The sequence below is a fragment of the Ipomoea triloba genome, chromosome 12, assembly GCF_003576645.1.
Source record: "Ipomoea triloba cultivar NCNSP0323 chromosome 12, ASM357664v1".
Classification (NCBI taxonomy): Eukaryota; Viridiplantae; Streptophyta; class Magnoliopsida; order Solanales; family Convolvulaceae; genus Ipomoea; species Ipomoea triloba.
In genome coordinates, this window is record NC_044927.1 from 13,802,964 (window position 1) to 13,818,289 (window position 15,326).

At 30.2% G+C, this 15,326-nt stretch overlaps 1 protein-coding gene across 1 annotated transcript; it reads right to left on the minus strand.

Annotated features, from left to right (window-relative positions):
* Positions 1-1,510: 1,510 nt before the first annotated feature.
* Positions 1,511-2,175, minus strand: LOC115999404. The gene is made up of 2 exons (XM_031239256.1): positions 1,568-2,175; positions 1,511-1,523 (listed from the first exon to the last, which is right to left on the minus strand). Exons 1-2 carry the CDS (start codon positions 2,173-2,175, stop codon positions 1,511-1,513), a joined length of 621 nt encoding a protein of 206 aa, XP_031095116.1.
* Positions 2,176-15,326: the final 13,151 nt, after the last annotated feature.

The following is a 15,326-nucleotide window of genomic DNA, read 5'->3' on the forward strand; positions in this document are numbered from 1 at the left end:
GAAACAGAAATTTCCACAATTGACTAGAAGTAGTGAATTGGGTTAGTAGCAAAACAAGTAATAATAAAACAAAATTAAGTGGAATGCATTAACATTACTCAAATATAGCATTCATGCAATCAAAGTAAACAAAAACATATGACAACCTATTGCCCTCCCTAGCAACGACGCCATTTTTGACAACACTTGCGTGCATAGGGTGAAATGTCAAAAGATATTTTTATGATAAAACGGAAAGTCTGTGACTCCCCGAGTGTCGGTCTCGAAGGAGGGACGTGGAGGTATGTCAAACATTCGGGAGTTTACTTGATTGGATCATGCATAGGACTTGAGTGTGGTGAAGGGTGGAATTGCAAGTGAAAGTGTAGTTCATTGGTTGGTTTGAGTGCAAAAGAGTAGTAAAGTAAAAGTGATTTTGGGAATATGTAAAAGGGGTAGGGATTGGATAGTGTTCTTGAATATTGCATAGTGAGAGTGCAAGGTCATGGATTAGGATTGCTAGGATATTGGCTATTCAAGAGTGTGTTGTCTTAGTCCTTTTCCACCTTGTGTACTAAGGCTTCTTTGACTTAGGAGTGCCTTCAAGCATCCAAAGTTCTAAGAGGAATTTTATCAAACACTTAGGCTACACATTATCCTACTATTCTTAAGAAGTCCATAGGAACTTTGATTGTGTAAAGCTTTAAATCCTAACTCTAATCAAAGACATGAAAGAGTCAAGAGCTCAATCTCTCATCTAGATTGGCCAAATCCAAACAAGATCTCATCAAAACAACAATCAAAAGACAAGAATAGATAATCCATCAACACAAACTCATAGATCCAAGATATAGAAATAAGATCATCACAAAAGCAATATTCAATCACACAATCCAAATCCCTAGACTAAATTAGCTACTCATGATATGAAATGCAAGCAAAAGCTAATTTAATCCAAGAATAAGATTACTAAAATTATAGAAATGAAATAGAGATCACCTAGAGAGAAGAAGATCTTCAATCCAAGCTTGTTGTCTTCTACAATGGAGATTGATCTAATCTAGAAACTAGGAAAAAATGGAGAAAGTTCTCCAAAGGAAAAACTAAGAAAAGGGAAAACTAAAAATTCTGGAATCCTCCTCTGGAAATTCATCAAAGGGGTTTAAATAGTCTCCGAAATGACAAGCCTAGCTGAAATTCGCGCAACACGCCTCCACGCCTCTCACACGCGTGTGAGCGTGCGTGGGGAGCTTCTGGAAAGTTTCCACGCTTGCTCACACGCGTGTGGCCTTCCAGATTGGTCCTCCAAGGCTCCGCTTTTGCCTGGTTTGCTTTTTAAGCTCATCTTTTGGTCCTATTTGCTCCCGGGGCTCCTGTTTTACTTCTTTTAAGCTATAAGTAGCTTCTGTGCATCAGTTAGTGATTTTCAAACATTTACGAACATAATTTACCAAATAAGGATGCTATAGACGCGATAAAACACCCTAAAATGTGCCTGAAATAAGGGTATCTCGGAGTCTTATCACAAACCCTATCCCCGTGGCCTATTACACCACACAGAAAACAAAAAGTAGGAAGTCTTTCGTACCGGAAATCGATAAACGCCCAGGTAGCATTCCCCTTCTTCAACTTCATCTGTTTCTTCAACGGTTTACTAACATCGATTGCAACCCGGATACGATAAAACATTCGCATCCCCCCATCAAAATTCCGCTCATCCACACATACCAGATTGCCTAGGAACATTCCTATAGCAGATACAACTATCTCAGACCGAAACCCAGTAGGCAAAGAATGAATTTGTACCCAAAACTCAGCAAATTGGAGTACAACATTCTCCGGGTCCTCCCCAGGTTGCAGCCTCTGCATGATTAATAAACACTGCTCGTACGTCCATGGTCCCTCAGCCAACACACGGGAGATATCAGCGTCGTGATAAAACCGTATCAGAAATCTTTGAGGTTGTAGTTGTCGCATTGTGAGACCCATTGCCGGCTGCCAAACAAGTGCCATAGTGTCTTGAAAGAACTGAAAACGGATCTGCTTATTGGTGACTACTCGACACATTGCATAGTATCCCCCATCCCCAGCCGCATGATCCACCGGGACATCAGGAATCTGCATGGACCCATCCTCATCATCCACATCAGCGAGAGTTAGGTTTGCACACAAGTCAGAGATATCCGTCGTCGCCATCGTAATCGGAAGAACAAAGAAAAACGTCAAAAACAAGCAACAGCAAGAAAAGGGCAAGAAACCCTAGAGAGACTCGCAAAGGGAGGCGAGAGGAAAAAAATCTTTTATTAAGTAATTTCACTTTTTACAATATATATTTTTAATATACTAAAAGTATTTAATTTGTATACTGAATGTACATTATTTGTAATATATAAAAAATCATGTAATTTCAAATAATGCACTTTATCCATACAAATAATGTACTTTTTATTTATGGTTCACACAAATGCGTGGACCATGGTCCATGGAATAATGATTGAATTCTAAGTTTACAGGATTCCGTTTTTAGAATTACGCAAACGTAAATCACGAGTTACACAATCAACCCATCACCTAAATTATAATTTTCATTTGCATGAATGAATTTAATCTAAACCTTCTAAATCTACACTTCTACTTCCAATCATAACTATTAAGTTCAGTAACAAACTAACTACGCTAAGTCCGGGCCCTTCTTCCATTTTTGTCACACGTTAAGAAGTTGATATATCGGGAAGGAGGTGGGGTCACCATCCCATTTATTCTTTGACGCTGCATTAATGCCTTTGGATCAACTACAACGTTGGCTTTAAGACTTAAAAGTGATTTAAAACTTGATAAAAAAATATTTATTAATTTATAAACTTCAGTTATAACTTATAAACTTTTAGATCATATATATATTAGTAGGGGTGGACAATTTGGTTCGGTTTATCCAAACTGAACCGAATCAAACCGTACATATACCAAAAAATCGAACGGTTCGGAATTCTTGTAAATCGGATAGTTTAGTAAAAACCGAACCGAACCGAATACGGTTAGATTTTAATAATAATAATCTATACTATTAATAAAAATAAAATCTTCCATTTTAATTTTCCGCCCAAAGCACACTCATATATTATTAAGGTTTGCGTAATATTATAAAATATGATAATACAATTTCAATTCGTAATTCAATTGTATACTAAAATATGGTAATACAATTTCTAATACAATATATTCTTTCCTACTTTCATATTCATAATACAATTCTAGATTAAAATTACTAATCTTAATAATATAGTACATATGTTTCGCTAATCTATACTATTAATAAACACAAAATCTTTCATTTTAAGTTCACATCAAAAACACTTCTATACTATAAAGATTTGCAGAATATTGTTAAAATTAGGGTAATACAATTTCTATTAGTACTACAATTGTATATTTGAATATAGTAATTAATACAATTCCTAATACAATATATATTCTTTTATACTTTTATATTCGCAATACAATTTTATAATAAAATTACTAATCATATTAATACATTACATATATTTTCTTGCAACGTAATCTATACTATTAATCTATACTTTCTATACTATTAATAAAAACAAAATCATCCATTTTAATTTTCCGCCCAAAAAACTCCTATATTATTAAGGTTTTGCGTAATATTGTATAAATTAGGATAAATACAATTTCTATTCGTAATACAATTGTATATTAAAATATGGTAATACAATTTCTAATACAATATATTCTTTCATACTTTTCTATTCATAATACAATTCTAGATTAAAATTACTAATCTTAATAATACAGTACATATATTTCGCTGCAATGTAATATATACTATTAATGAAAATAAAATTCTCCAATTTAATTTCCAGCCAAAAAAACTCCTATACTATTAAGGTTTTGCGTAATATTGTATAAATTAGGATAATACAATCTCTATTCGTAATATTGTATAAATTAGGATAATGCAATTTCTATTCATACTACAATTGTATATTCGAATATAGTAATACAATTCCTAATATAATATATATTATTTTATACTTTCCTATTCGTAATACAATTCTAGATTAAAATTACTAATGTAATAATACATTACATGTAATTCCATGTAACGTAATATAAAATCTTCCATTTTAACTTCCCGCCCAAAATACTTATATACTATTACAGGGCGTTTGGTTGAAGGGAAGGAATTATATGGGAAAGGAATTGTAATTCCATGGGAAAAAAAATAATGTGAGAATAAAGTGAGAGTTTAAATTCCAGTGTTTGGTTGGCATGAATAAAATTACTGTAAATTTCAATTCTAATGTTTGGAATGCATGGGAATTGAAAGAGAATAAGTAGTATAAAGTCCAAATGTCAATTGCTATTGTTGTTGTCGTTGTTGTTGTTATTAATCATCTTATATGATACGCATTTATTGGACCCATTTGCATATTCAAACACCAAAATAATATAACATATTAAATTCAAAATTTTATTTTTCAAAATGTAGGCAAATACGCTATATACACATCAAATTTAAATACTTAAGAGTTTTTAGAAAACATACTTAATTAAGGTTGGCCCAGAATGATTATTGCTCAGAAACGGCGTTCAGTAGTCGAAGAATAATAACGCACAGAGTTTTTTGCATTTTTAGTCCCACGACTATAGTGGCACTTGTAGGATTGGTCCACGACTTTTAAACTTTGCAATTTTGATCCATGACTATTGTTTTTGTTGCAAAAATGGTCCTTCCGGCACCGGCAAACAAAAACCGGCGGATTTTCCGGCAATTTTTCGCCGGAAAAAAAATCGACATATTTTTCGTCAATTTCTCGCCGGAAAAAAATTCTCCTTTCAAGTTGGATTAAAATTGACATTTCTAAACAATTAATTTAAGTTAAAACAAATTCATTTCTAAAAATATATGTAGTCAATTTAATTATTTTTTATTTTGGTAAACTAATTAAAGTTAAAACTAATTATTTTTAAAAGCATACATAGCCAAGTTAATCTTAGTAAAATTAAATACAAATTCAAAATTATTTTTACTTTTTCGTTTAAATTTAAATTATATTTACTTTTAAGCCAATTAAGTACAAATTTAAAATTATTAATACAAGTTCAAGATCAACAAAAAATAATATGGAGTATTATTAAGATTAAATTTAAACTAGAAAGTAAAAATAATATTTGAATAATTTTGCCCAGTAGTGTCAATTTTGAATAAAAATGCAAAGTTTGAAATGTCAATTTTGAATAAAAAGTAAACTAAATTAATTTTTTAGAAATGTCAATTTTTTTTTAGTACCAAATGTCAAAAATCCTACTGCAAGAAATGTCAATTTTAATCCTACTTGAAAGGAGAATTTTTTTTTTCCAGCGAGAAATTGACGGAAAATATGTCGATTTTTTTTCCGGCAAAAAATTGCCGGAAAATCCGCCGATTTTTGTTTTCCGGCGCCGGAAGGACCATTTTTGCAATAAAAACAATAGTTATGGACCAAAATTGCAAAGTTTGAAAGTCGTGGATCAATCCTACAAGTGCCACTATAGTCGTGGGACTAAAAATGCAAAAAACTCTAACGCACTCTCATCTAGAAGGAAGGTCAAACATTAATTTTAGATTTAAAAAAGGGAAGGAAAATTTTATCTTAGGATTCTCTTTTTTTTTTTCTTCCTAAAATCCATGGAATTAAAATAGCAAGGGAGACATGGGATTCTAATTACATGAAAATGAGGGAATTGCAATTCTCTCCATCCAAACTAAGGAAGTTAGTTGCCTTTGAAATTAGGTGGGAATTAAGTGGAATGGAATTTAATTTCCCTCAAACCAAACATTCTATTAAGGTTTGCATAATATTGTAAAATATGGTAATACAATTTCAATTCGTACTACAATTGTATACTAAAATATTGTAATAAAATTCTTAATACAATATATTCTTTCCTACTTTCCTATTTGTAATACAATCCTAAATTAAAATTACTAATCGTAATAATATCAGTTCTTATATCGTGGACCGTGGTCCCAAAACGACGTCGTTTCAGTAAGTGGGAGACGGAGCCTGTAATTGACACTACAGTTCATCTCAAAAGATACTGCCTTACATTTGTTTTGATATTATTGAATGAAACTGTAGTTATATAGAAATGTAACTGTAGTTGTGTTGTAATGTAACTGCAGTGTATATGAACTGATACTGAATAACAGTTTCACATTTGTGTTTTATATTATCGAATGAAACTGTAGTTATATCGAAATGTAACTGTAGTTGTGTTGAAATGTAACTGCAGTGTATATGAATTGATACTGAATAACAGTTTCACATTTGTGTTTTTATATTATCGAATGAAACTGTAGTTATATCAAAATGTAACTGTAGTTGTGTTGAAACGTAATTGCAGTTGTGTTGAAATGTAACTGCAGTGTATATGAATTGAAAGTGAGTGGCGCAAATTCATCCGTCTGTTTTCATTAATCAAAACAACGTCGTTTTGATGCGCGCGGTCCACAATGCATTGTGGACCACGGTCCACGATATAATTTGCGTAATAATATAGTACATATACTTCGCTACAACGTAATCTATATTATTAATAAAAACAAAATCTTTCTTTTTAAGTTTCCGCCAAAACACTCCTATACTATTAATGTTTGTGTAATACTGTAAAAATTAGGATAATACACTTTCTATTCGTACTACAATTGTATATTAAAATATGGTAATAAAATTTCTAAAAAATATATATTCTTTCTACTTTCTTATTCGTAATATAATTCTATATTAAAATTACTAATCGTAATAATACAATATATATACTTCTCTGCTATGCAATCTATACTATTTATAAAAACAAAATCATCCATTTTAACTTCCCGCCCAAAAGACTCTTATAATAATAAGGCTTGTGTAATATTTTAAGGTTTTGCCCAAAAAACTGTATAAGGTTCTGGCTAATGCGTTGTTATTTGTCCAGCTAATATCAAAATTCCACGGTCAACCAATAGAGACTGGAGTGCTTACTCCATGACTCCCAGGTTAATGTTATTAACTATAGGTCTACGATTTGTAGTTCACATTGAAAATTTTAATTTTGTTAACCTGGATGTTTTGTTGTTGTTGTTTTTTTTTTTTGTATAAAATTATAAATGCAAATTGTGTTTTAAGTTTTATCAAAAAAAACTTTAGGTTTTCAAAAAAAAAAAATTATCAATTTAGATGCTTATTAAAGTTCTTAGTATTTATTTTGTTTTCCTGGAGTGCTTACTAGAGTGATTTTTTTTATTACACAACTATAGTTAAATACATAATTTTGTAGTATATAGTTAATTTACTATAAGCCATTTAATCATCCTGTTATGCATAAAATAGAATTTTATTACGAAATTTTATTTCTATGTTATTTCGGTGTTATTAGTAGAAGCTTAAGTGACTATTTATGTGTTATTACTATATTAAAACCCAATTATATTCTGTTAAACTGTTACACTAGAATTCTATCACTATATGTATGTCTTCGTTCTTTAACTAACATGTCTTTGGCATAAATGCATAATTTAGTTTTAAGTTTAATCAGTTTAGATGATTATTAAAGTTCTTAAATCTCAGCTTGATTACCAAACAACTATAGTTCATCTAGGTTGTAAAAAATTGAATACTAAAATGCAAAGTTAAAATTTACCTAGGTTATCATCAATAACAATTCCCAGTGTAGCTACAATACCAAGCGCTAAAGAACACAAACTAAAGTTTGTCACTATGACATGTATAGACATAATCGATCCAAACTATATTTTCAATTGCACTATATAATAATTGATGTTATACTTTATATACTTATATATCGATCCAAATATTCTTAAAATATTATAGCAAATCTATTCTGTGCATCGCACGGATGAAAATATTAGTAATGATATTAATAATAACAACATCAACAATAATAATAAAGAAGAAAATCTCACAGTTTGAAGCGACTTCTTTTTATGTGATTTCTTTATAGCGACTTCACAATTTGAAGCACAAGAGCCAGTATTGACTCCACTAAGGCTTGAACCCACCACCTCCCGTATAAAGGGAAGGGTTTGATGCCACTGGACCACAAGGTCCTTGGCTCACAATTAGTATTTAGTTATGGGGATGTTTGGTTATTGGCTTATCAGCTAAATTGATGATGTATAATGATGAGTGAAAATATGGGTGTGAATGTCGTTCCGCTAAGGATTGGGGCTATGGCAAGTAATTGTATGAATTAAGAATACTAGGCACTAGAGTATGTGAATCAACTAAAATCCAAGCAACTAAAACTGAATGATGAAAATTAAAAGAAAGCAATTTACTAAGGAGAAAACTATATGATAAGGGAATGGGCCAGATTAGGGGGATTGTAACTTTGATGTTCTAACAATCTCAAAATTAGGGAAGGAACAATTAACCTAGGGATTTATGGGCAATAATTCAGCTACTTTCGTAATCAATAAACAGAATTAGGTTACAATTGCTCCACTGTCGTGATGCATCAATCATAACCTTAAGCACTTAAGCATTGTAAGCCCCCAAGATTACCCCTATTCTCATAGTAGGAAAAATTAGGTTGAAATTGGTAAGGCTCGAGATCTCCATCCAACTTTCGTTGTAATGAATCCCTCTCCTAGACTAGCAATTAATTGTGGCCATCAATAAATAACAACACTACTACAAAAATACCTTTTAACGTCGATTATTTTTGACATACGACGTCAATTTTTTTCCGACGTAGTTCCAGCAGACGTTATAAATAAATTATACGACGTCGGTTTTAAAAAATCGACGTCGTATATTATTTTTAATTTTTTAAATAAGTACATACGACGTCGGTTTTTTATAAACAACCAACGTTATATGGTTTTCAATTTTTTTTTTTCACTTTTAACGTCGATTTTTCAAAAAATCGACGTTATATGTTATTTTTGTAGTAGTGCAAGTAGAAAGAAAATCTCCAAATCAACATAAACCCTAGGTAAAAGATTCAATCCCTTTATGCAATAATCACAAATCAAACATCAAGATTTAACAATGGACCCCTAATCCAAACCCATAAGCGAATTACTCACGCATGATTGAAGTAAACACAGTAAGGCAATAATTAAAGATGGAAAACATAGCTGCAAGATTAAAGAATAAAAAGGGAAAACTTTACTAACGATTCTTGAGAGTAATTTCAATCCAAACGATGATTCCAAGCTCGAAACCGAATTCAATTATGTAAATCTGCTGTATTCTATGCTATGGAAAACTCTAAAGAAGGGAAAAATTGCACTAAACTAAACTAGGGCTCGGGATCTCCCCAAATATCAGAAAACGCGGAATAAATACTGGACAGCAGCCGGGTCACGGCCGCCATCACGGCCGGGATCGGGGCCGTGATGCGGCGTGGCCAGTTGCTGTCCGCGGTGGAGGTCACGGTCGTGAGGCTGGCCGTGAGGCGGCCTCCTGGTCCTCTTCTGACTCCTTTCGTGCTCCGTTGCTCCTTTCCGTCCCGGGGTAGATTTCTTGTGCCTCGAAAACTAGTCCAAGATGATCGAAAATCCTTCCTTTGCTCCTCATTTGTGAATAAACTAAGATTGATCAAATGTAACACATAAACGAGCCTTAAATGTATCAAGGTAAAGAAAATAAGCAACAAAACTCCTGAATCGTGGGGCAAATAAAGGTATAAAATCATGTGTATCATAAATTTTAGCTTATTTGATTAAGTTTAGCTATTTGACCTACCAATAAGCTATTTTGAAGTGTTTGGTAAATGGCTTATAGGTCTTGGCTTATTGGGCCAATAAATTGAAAATTGAAAAGTTAGTGAATGTAGCTTTTTCTATTAGCTTGTTAGGATCAATGAGTATATTGACTATTTTATCCTTTGAAATCAATGGAATTTAATTATAAATGGGTGGTGGGTTTGTTATTTTATAATAACTAGTGTTTTACCCGTTCGATGCACGGATAATATTTTTATATTAAATATTTAAATAATAAAATTAAAGGTTAAATTATAAATAATCAAATAAACAAATAGATAAATATATAAAAATGGAACAACAATATATATTATGATTCAATTAGTTCATATAAAAACAAACAAATGGATAAATATATATAAATGAAACAACTGGGGTGAGAACTTCATGAGGGCATGAGCAATGATTTTATATAACAAATATAAATTCAAAAACTAAAAATAATAAAGAAAGACAGAAGAATTGAGAATCCAGATCAAAGCCTAAAAAGAAACAATAAAAATATATATTATGATTCAATTAATTTATATCAAAACAGACAAATAGATAAATATATAAAAATGAAACAACTGGGGTAGAACTTCATGAATTATGATCAGATTGAAGCGACAAAAACATAAGAAACGGATATATATATATATATATATATATATATATATATATATATATATATATATATATATATATATATATATATATATATATATATATATATACACACGCACACACACACGCACACACACAATGTGTAAAGAACATATACCTCCACATCTTCCAACACATATTCTAAGGTTTCTCCTCAGTTATTCTTGACTTCGTAAGACGAATCAATTGTACTTTGATTGCCCACGCAGTATTGAAGGCGTTTATCTTATTTATAGTAACACAAAAATATGGGCCATTCTATGTAGATTTTTTTGTGTATGAAGCTAAAGTGGTAAGATGGAGTGAACAAAAGATGTGAAATTGGTTGCATGGTTGCATGATTTATATATTGCTAGCGGAATTTATTAGATAGAAATTTATTTGGAAAACTTTAAAAATAATTGATTAATAATAATTATTGATTGATTAATATTAATAATAATAATCACTCTTGCTATTATCCGATTATTATTATTATTATTTTTATTATTATTAATTAAGAATTACTCCGTAATAATTTGTAATTTGCCTTTTATTAATAATAATCAATCATGTTATTATTTTAAATCAATTTATCGTTTGTCACCGATTAAGAATTTTTGCGTTTTTATAATGTAATAATAATCAATCCTGTTATTATTTTAAATCAATTTACCGTATTAATAATAATAATCACTCTTGTTACTATCCGATTATATTATTATTATTATTATTATTATTATTATTATTATTAAGAATTAAGAATTAATAATTTACAATTTGCCTTTATTAATAATAATAATAAATCTTGTTATTATTTTAAATCAATTTACCGTTTTTCATTGATTAAGAATTATTGTCTTTTTTTATAATGTACATTAACATGTAATTTCTATTTTATTTTATGCAATTTGCCTTTATTAAATCATTGCAATTTGCCTTTATTTATAATAATCACTCCTGTTATTATCCGATTAAGAATTAAGAATTTGCAATTTTCCTTTATTAATAATAATCAATCTTGATATTATTTTAAATCAATTTACCATTTTTCACCGATTAAGAATTATTGTCTTTTTTATAAGTTAGCATGCAATTTCTATTTTATTGTATGCAATTTCCCTTTATTTATAATAATCACTCCTGTTATTATCTGATTAATAATTAAGAATTTACAATTGCCTTTATTAATAATAATAACCACTCCTGTTATTATCTGATTAAGAATGAAGAATTCGCAATTTACCTTTATTAATAATAATCATTCCTGTATTATTTTAAATCAATTTACCATTTTTCAACGATTGACCAACACAATATTATGTTAGATATATCACAAATTATATATCACCAATCACCAATCAATATGAACAACATATATTACCATATTACCTTATGGAATTACATTATTAATAAATATGGATAATTAATAAAATTAATAAAATAATAAATATATAAATATTAACAATATTACCATATTAGATATATCACAAATTATATATCACCAATCACCAATTAATATTATTAATAAATATGGATAATGGGATTAAATTATTAATAAATATGGATAATGGCATTAAATTATTAATAAATATGGATAATTAATAAAATAATAAATAAATAAATAATATCCATTATGTTGTTACTAAAATGCTCTCCAGTTTTTGGGGGAAAATTTTTGCTAGGCACTTATATTATTATTATTATTATTATTATTATTATTATTATTATTATTATATTACATTATATATATATATATATATATATATATATATATATAAAATAATAATAATAATAATTATTATTATTATTATTTCGGTTCATGGTAAGTTAACTATGTTTCTTTTTCATTTTCTTTTTTTACTACTAGTATTATTAGTATTAATTAGTAAATTATGAACCCTTTTTATTATTTCCTTTTCTATTGTTTCCTCAATAAATTTTTAGTCTCATTTGTTTGGGTAGAAGTAGTTCGTTTTTTATTGATAACCATATTATTAGCAGTCTGTTTCCTGGTAAGTTAATTTCGTTTCGTTTTCTATTTTTTCTTGTATGTTAATTTTGTTTCCTTTTTCATTTTTCATTTTTACTACTAACATTATTAATATTAATCATTGAATTATTGATCATTTTTTTTATTTTCTTTTCCTATTGTTGCTAAATATTTTTTTCTTTTTAAATTGTCTGGGTTGAAGTGTTCGGACGGGAATAAACGAGATGAGAATTTTTTTAATAATATTATATATTATAGATATGGATTAGTAGCCAGCCATCAAATATGTTTTATATATATATATATATATATATATATATATATATATATATATATATATATATAAGTTGGTTTGGCAATCCTATCATACAAAAAGTAAATTACCACATATAAATCAATGATCAAAAATAGAATTAACTCTAATTTTTTTTTCTAATTAGTTACTCCGTATAATAATTGTTTTGTTCAATATCATATTACAACATAAATCATAATGTGTAAATGTTAAAAAATATAGCCAATACCCTCGAGTAGTAACTGCTAACGTGAGTGGATCCACCATTCTTGAAAAAATCTTAGGGACAGAATCCAATTCTTGAATCTCTCTTTTTTTTTTTCCCAATTAATAATTATAGTATTCCAATTCTATATTAATGCATTGTGCATATCACAAGTGGACTTTTACCACAACCATGACATATATTTCAACATTTGCCAATGAACATGGTATTACATTTATGATATGAAAGTAATTCTAGGAAAATAAACTATGGTGTGAGACCCATCAACAGCATTATATATATACATACGCTTTTGTTTAATATTGCTGCATCACCTTCTTCTTCAAGTAGGCACTGCTTCATATTCGTACTACTGGAAATGTCTTGAAGGAAATTCAAACCGCGATTTATTTCATCACCTATTGACGAATACATGGTCAGGTATGGCGAGACGGGGGAGTTGAATTGGGGAGTTGCTGAACTTTTCGACAGCATTTACCTAGAGAAATTGCCCGAGCATCAGTATAACAATCGCAAAGCAAATGAGAGTAAGAAGGCAAGTCCAACTTCGGACCTATCATTTTGTAGGCATGGCTTAGGGATACTTTTTATTTATTTGTAGTCAATTAGTAACTAGTAATTCAAATTTCCTTTTTCAATTTTCATTTTCATCATTAATTTATGTTTTTGTACTGTTTTCATTTTATTAGGGATCTTTTTTTATATATAGTCAATTGGTGAGTCTTTTCCTTTTTCATTTTCTATCAATTAGGTGTCAATTAAGGCACAAATATGTATAGGAGTGATATTATTATTATTATTATTATTATTATTATTATTATTATTATTATTATACTGTTTCCTTTTTCATTTTCTATCAATTAGGTGCCAATTAAGGCACTAATATACATAGAAGTTATATCAACATTATTATTATTATTATTATTATTATTATTATTATTATTATTATTATTATTATTATTTATTAATTATTAATATTGTTTCCATAAATTTGTCAAAATGATTGTAACACCCCAATTTTCACCACTTGGATTTATTACAAAATCCCTAATAGTACAATACATTGCGGAAGCATCAAACCAGCAGAAAACTAGGTGTTACCGCCACGCTTAGGCATCTCTCCTATACCCAAACGCTAAGGCTAAACTTACAACCTCAAATAACCATATCAATATCCAAAAGTGTACATATGGAACTAATCCTTCCAGGGTGTCTATTCTAGGATAGAGTAGTCTTCAACCTCGACTCCCATCCTATTCAGAGCTCATCGGGCCACAGAGGCCCACGCTAGACTGCATCTAATAAAGGACACAATGAAGTGTAGTTAGCGCGACGGCTAAGTAAGGAAATCCATTGTCACTCGAAAGTAAACAAAGGTTTTGAACACAATATAATAATTAGAAAAAGATAACCGTTACCCAACGGTCGCAATCTACCTGCAAGTATTTAACAGTAAAACAGTGCAGCGCAGTATATAAGTGACATCAGCACATAATACTTCTATTACTGAAAATTTTCATTTAATTCAAAGTGGGAAACACAACACGCATTTTAAGGTTCGGGACACACGACCTTTTCATTCCCACTCAATCTCTCAGCGAATAGACTTCGCTCTGCAGTATGAACAAATCATACAAATTCTCACACTTCACTCAGCGAATAGACTTCGCTCTACAGTATGAATAAATCATACAAAATCTCACACTTCACTCAGCGAATAGACTTCGCTCTGCAGTATGAATAAATCATACAAAATCTCACACTTCACTCAGCGAATAGACTTCGCTCTGCAGTATGAATAAATCATACAAAATCTCACACTTCACTCAGCGAATAGACTTCGCTCTGCAGTATGAATAAATCATACAAAATCTCACACTTCACTCAGCGAATAGACTTCGCTCTGCAGTATGAATAAATCATACAAAATCTCACACTTCACTCAGCGAATAGACTTCGCTCTGCAGTATGAATAAATCATACAAAATCTCACACTTCACTCAGCGAATAGACTTCGCTCTGCAGTATGAATAAATCATACAAAATCTCACACTTCACTCAGCGAATAGACTTCGCTCTGCAGTATGAATAAATCATACAAAATCTCACACTTCACTCAGCGAATAGACTTCGCTCTGCAGTATGAATAAATCATACAAAATCTCACACTTCACTCAGCGAATAGACTTCGCTCTGCAGTATGAATAAATCATACAAAATCTCACACTTCACTCAGCGAATAGACTTCGCTCTGCAGTATGAATAAATCATACAAAATCTCACACTTCACTCAGCGAATAGACTTCGCTCTGCAGTATGAATAAATCATACAAAATCTCACACTTCACTCAGCGAATAGACTTCGCTCTGCAGTATGAATAAATCATACAAAATCTCACACTTCACTCAGCGAATAGACTTCGCTCTGCAGTAT

Coding starts and splice junctions, on each gene's coding strand:
- LOC115999404 (XM_031239256.1), bottom strand. CDS start 2,175: ATGGCGACGACGGATATCTCTGACTTGTGTGCAAACCTAACTCTCGCT.